The sequence below is a fragment of the Gymnoscopelus braueri genome (assembly GCF_963280865.1).
Source record: "Gymnoscopelus braueri genome assembly, chromosome: 19".
NCBI lineage: Eukaryota > Metazoa > Chordata > Actinopteri > Myctophiformes > Myctophidae > Gymnoscopelus > Gymnoscopelus braueri.
The window spans coordinates 29,520,639-29,526,147 of record NC_137621.1 but is presented as its reverse complement, the minus strand read 5'-3'; the positions used below and the strand labels follow the sequence as shown (position 1 = coordinate 29,526,147).

Below are 5,509 nucleotides of genomic sequence, written 5' to 3'. Positions count from 1 at the left end.
TAAAATCAATTTCTTTTTTCTTTTTGAAAGATATTTTTGGGGCTTTTCTGCCTTTATTTATAGTGTTAAGTAGAGATGGACAGGAAACAGGGAGAGATAGATGGGGAGAGACAGACTCGAACCCGCGATGCACTGTCAGGCTACATTGAGAGTTGGTGCCCGGCAAGATTTTTGCTTAGCTTAACCATGCACTGTGGAACGACGGAACGTTTAAATAGGCTCTATGCACAGCAGCCATATTGGAAAGAAATTGGGCCCCTTCCTTACTTCCTTCACCTGTGTTACCAATGATACTAATGAAGGCTTTGTTCACAGTGTGTGTGTGTGTGTGTGTGTGTGTGTGTGTGTGTGTGTGTGTGTGTGTGTGTGTGTGTGTGTGTGTGTGTGTGTGTGTGTGTGTGTGTGTGTGTGTGTGTGTGTGTGTGTGTGTGTGTGTGTGTGTGTGTACAGAGATTACAGTCTTTTCCACAATAATTGGAAAAAAAATACATTTCTTGAAACCTTAACCCATTTTCCTCAAACCTTTAAAAATACAAAAACAAATCTTCAAACCAGGGCTGGATTAACTCATTCAGTGCCAAACTTAAAGATAAATTGCCCTCGGCGATTTGGGTTTGGCACCGCTCCATTGTGAATCCAGAATCAGAATCAGAATCAGAATCAGTTTTATTGTCACATCACAGGTTTACAAGGTAAAAAAGTGGGTGAAATTCTTTTTTGTACATCGTTCCCATCGCAACGTTAGTTTCCATAGAAAGAAGAGGGGGGGGGAGAAGAAGAGGGGGGCAGGTGGGAAGGAGATCAAAAACAAGAGAGCAACAGAAGGCCAGACAAGTTATCTACATATTTACAAATTACCTGAGATAATAAAAAAACTAAAGAACTAAACTAAGGTGCCTGAGCATAGCAGCAATGTATTGTATACTGTGCATGTTATACTTATACTGTGCATGATAGACAAAGGACGTTAAGGTGCTTAGAGGAAAAGGAGCACAATAAAAAGACCCAAAAAAAGTCAGTGCGTTATACAAGGGATTAAGGTGCAAAAGGTCAGTGCGTGTCCACCTAGAGTGGACTGACCCTAGTATAATCCGCATGTAGCTCCATGAGGGAGTGCAACAAAAAGTCATTTGTACCTGGTGTAGTCCACAGGTGTGTCCGAGGGGGGGGGCTAAAGTCCAAGTCATTGTCCCTGGTATAATCCACAGGTGTGTTCAGGAAGGAAGAGCCAGAAAAGTCTGCGCCGCCTGTTGTCAGGCTGCTGAACTCATCCAGGCTTATGCCCCATTCAGCATTCTGACAGCAGCTGGGTTGAAACTACACCAAAATCTGGTGGTGGAACTCTTGATACTGCGGTAGAGCCCCTTGCCCGGTCGCGGTCGTTGTAGGGGGTTGAACAGTCTGTGACTTGGGTGGTGCTTGTCCTTGATGATGCGCTTGGCTTTGACCACGCACCGCTTTTTGTACAGTTCCTGGAGCGCTGGGAGCTCGATTCCCATTATCCGCTCTGCCGATCGCACTACTCGTTGTAGGCTGACCTTTTCTCGGGCAGTGCAGTTCCCGTACCAGGCCGTGACACAGCCTGTTAGGATGCCTTCAACAGAACTGTTGTAGTACAGCCTGAGGATGCGACGTCCTACTCCGAGCTTCTTCAGGCGGCGGAGCCAGTACAGTCGCTGCTGAGCCTTTTTCCTCACGTGTGTGGAGTGCGTCTCCCATTTGAGGTCCTCCTCGATGTGTACTCCGAGGAACTTGAACTCGCTGACCCTTTCCACTGCAGCACCGTCGATGAGGATGGGCGCATGGTCTCTCCGCGGCCTCCTGAAGTCCACGATCAGTTCTTTGGTCTTGTCGACGTTAAGAGAGAGGTTGTTCTCACGGCACCAGTGTGCCAGTGATTTGATCTCCTCTCTGTAGTCAGACTCGTCGTTGTTGACGATTCGGCCTATCACTGTCGTGTCGTCCGCGTACTTTATGATGGTGTTGGAGACATGTGTGGCTATGCAGTCATACGTGTACAGGGAGTAGAGGAGAGGGCTCAGCACGCATCCCTGGGGTGCTCCGGTGTTGAGGGTCAGGGGGTCGGATGTGATGCTGCCCATTCTCACCACCTGATGTCGGTTGGACAAGAAGTCCTGTATCCAGTCGCACATGCTTGGGTGTAGCCCTAGGTGTCTGAGCTTTTTGTCAAGTATTGCTGGGACAATGGTGTTGAATGCTGAGCTGTAGTCCACGAACAGCATACGTACATATTTGTCCTTCAGCAGCTTGTTGTCCATGTGCGAGAGGACGGTGTGGAGAGCCATGGCAATAGCGTCGTCGGTGGATCTGTTTTTGCGGTATGCATACTGCCACGGATCCAGCGAGGCAGGTAGCGTGGAGCTGATGTATTCCCTCACCAGTTTCTCGAAACACTTGCTGACGATCGGGGTGAGAGCAACAGGTCTCCAGTCGTTCAGGCATGTCACTTTGGCCTTTTTGGGAATGGGCACAATAGTTGACATTTTGAACCCTGCAGGGACCACAGCCAGGGAGAGGGAGAGGTTAAAGATGTCAGCGAAGACACCCGCCAGCTGGTCTGCACATGTCTTAAGGACCCGGCCTGGAATCCCATCAGGTCCGGCTGCCTTGTGGATGTTGACCCGTGTGAAGGCTGTACGCACTTCTCTCTCCGAGATGGTTAGAGGAGGGTTCTCCTCTGCTGGTGCTGCTGATGGCCCCGCTTGGCTGCCGCGGTTGGAGCTGATCTCAAACCGGCCGTAGAAAGTGTTCAGTTCGTTGGGGAGGGAGGCAGGCGGGTTCACCTCGCTTCTGGTTCTTGTTTTGCAGTCTGTCAAGGTGTGTACTGCCTGCCATGTGCTCCTGATGTCGCCACTGCTGAGTTTGTCTTGCATCTTTTTTGTGTAGGCCTTTTTCGCCTTCCTGATGGCGCTGTTTAGGGCCGCGCGCGTCGTGTTGCGCGTTTCCACGTCGCCAGATTTGAAACCAGCGTCCCGTTCATGCAGATGTGCACGTACTCCGCTGTCCATCCATGGTTTCTGATTGGGATAGATCCGAACTGTCTTTTTTGGGACAATGTCATCTATGCACTTGCTGATAAAGCCAGTGACTGAGTCTGAGAGTTCGTTGATGTTATTCCCAGCGGCGTTCTTAAACATCCCCCAGTCAGTCTGGTAGAAGCAGGATTGTAGCATAGCGTCTGTGTCCTCAGACCAGATTCGGATTTCCTTCTCAACGACCGGCTCCCTTTTTAGCCTCTGTTTGTAGGCAGGTAGCAGCTGGATGGCGTCGTGGTCAGAGCTTCCTAGCGGTGGGCGGCGGAGAGCTTTGTATCCATCCTTGAAGGGCGTGTAGCAGTGGTCAAGAATATTGTCACCACGGGTACTGCAGGCGACATGCTGGTGGAATTTGGGAAAGACCTTTTTTAAGTCTGTCCGGTTGAAGTCGCCTAGGCAGATGACTGCGCAGTCCGGGTGGCGATTTTCTTGTGCACTGATCGCCTGGTGTAATTCCCTCATAGCTGTGTCCTTATTAGCTCCAGGATGAATGTAAACAACGGCTACAATCACGATGCTGAAGTCGCGTGGTAGGTAGAAAGGACGGCAGGCTATGATTAAAAGTTCAAGGTCTGGTGAGCAGTGACTGTCTAGGATTTTAACATCTTTGCACCAGTTGTTGTTGATCAAGGCACAAACTCCCCCCCCACGTTGCTTACCGCTCAGTACAGGATCTCTGTCCTTCCTATACGCGGTGAAGCCAGGAGGAGTGATAGAAGAATCAGATGCTAACTCCGTTAGCCACGTCTCTGTTAGCACAACAACACAAGTCCTCCTCGTCTCTGCGTTGTATTTAACGCGCGCCAGTAAGTCGTCCATAGTGGTCACTGTTCTTGATTCACACAGAGATCTAACGTTCGCTAGCAGGATTGAAGGCAGTGCAGGTTTATATCCACGTTTTGTTGTTCTTACGAGAAGACCCGCTCTCGTGCCTCTTCGCCACGGTCTTTTTCGTCGGGGGTTTGTTGATCCATCCGGAACAAAGGGGGCCCCACCCCCCACCCAGCCGAGTGGAAGGTTTTCAGCAAAAAAGTCCGGAATTCTGTGTGTAATCGCTGTGCTAATGTCCATAAGTGCTTGTCTGTCATAACTCCTTAGACACGCGACGGTGTAGGGAAAAAAGAGAAGGCTAAAAAATACTAAAAAGATGGAAAAACGTTGCGATGTCGCGGAGCGTGTACGAATGCGGCCGTCTTTCATGGCGCTTCCGGTCATCCATTTCCTGCTCCTGAAGTCTGGGGTGACCAATCAGGGCCCAGTATTCAAATATGGGACATTGTAATTGGTAGTTAGTTGTACTTTCTGTTCTCTAGCAACATGTTGAGGTAGACCAGCTTGTAGACCTGCAGCACCTCCTGAGCGGTGGGCCGCAGCGCGGGGTCTGTCCTCTTACACTTCGCGTGGACCTGTGACAGGTGGAAGAGGGCCACGTCGCCCCCGGCCACGCTCCCCATCAGGTGGCGCGTCACCTCCGGGATCTTCCAGATATCCGACTTCTCGTCGTAGCCGGGCATGAGCTCGTTGGAAAAGGCCAGGCCCTCGTCGCCGAACGGCCAGAGCTGCTCCGGCGCCGGAAAGTCCCCGGTCATCTCCCATCCGTGGCATTTGGCCAGCAGGCCCCTGGCAGCGTCCACCTCCGGCAGCCAGTCCAGGTCGTTGACCACCAGACGGAAGTTGCTGCTCAGCAGGAACTGGGCGAAGGTTCGGTACAGATTCATGGTGTCACACATAACACGGCAGCCCACAGGGCTGTCGTGGAGGTGGCTGAGGACAGACGCGTAGTCCACGGCCAACCTCAGGCGTATCTGCCAGGTGTCAAGCTGCCGGTGTCTCTCCTGTGCCAGCAAAGTGTCCAGGTTATTCAGGGAGCCCAGTGGGTGGTACTCAGTGACTATCATTTGCTCCTCTGGGCACGCACCCACCAGCTGCACCACCTGGGGGCCTTGCAGGGCTTGCAGCATGGAGACACTTTTGACGAATAGCTGCTTGTCCGGAGAGATCGCTTTGGACAACGCCACCTTCTGACCTCTCCACTCTGCCAGGAATACCTGCTTTTCGCCTCCCTGGCCGATCAGTTTCAACGTGCTCACTTCCGCGATGATTTGCGGACACTGCAGCCAGGACGAGCAGTCCTTCATGGCGTCTATTTTGAAGTGACCGGAAGGACAGCCCTGAGGAGGCATCTCTGATACATGTCTCAGGTACAGGTACAGGTAGATCAACAACATCATTTTGGCGAACAGCACACAGAGACACAAACACCACCGAAACACAGACATTTTGTGCATGACCTTGTAAAATAATGAGTTTTTCAGGAGCACAAAGGTGACGCGAAGCTCAGCCTATCCGTGAAGCCAATGGGATGGATGGAATGGATAGACACAGATAGATGGATAATATAAAATGCAACAGTATTCACTCCACTCAATTATATCTCTAAGACAAGACTCTTT

At 51.0% G+C, this 5,509-nt stretch overlaps 1 protein-coding gene across 1 annotated transcript; it reads right to left on the bottom strand.

Moving 5' to 3' along the window:
* Positions 1 to 4,290: 4,290 nt before the first annotated feature.
* Positions 4,291 to 5,287, bottom strand: LOC308074753 (protein O-mannose kinase-like; the record flags this gene model as incomplete). Its single annotated transcript, XM_080414254.1, has 1 exon — positions 4,291 to 5,287. The coding sequence occupies one exon, from the start codon at positions 5,285 to 5,287 to the stop codon at positions 4,346 to 4,348; it is 942 nt and encodes a 313-aa protein (XP_080270380.1). The 3' UTR covers positions 4,291 to 4,345.
* Positions 5,288 to 5,509: the final 222 nt, after the last annotated feature.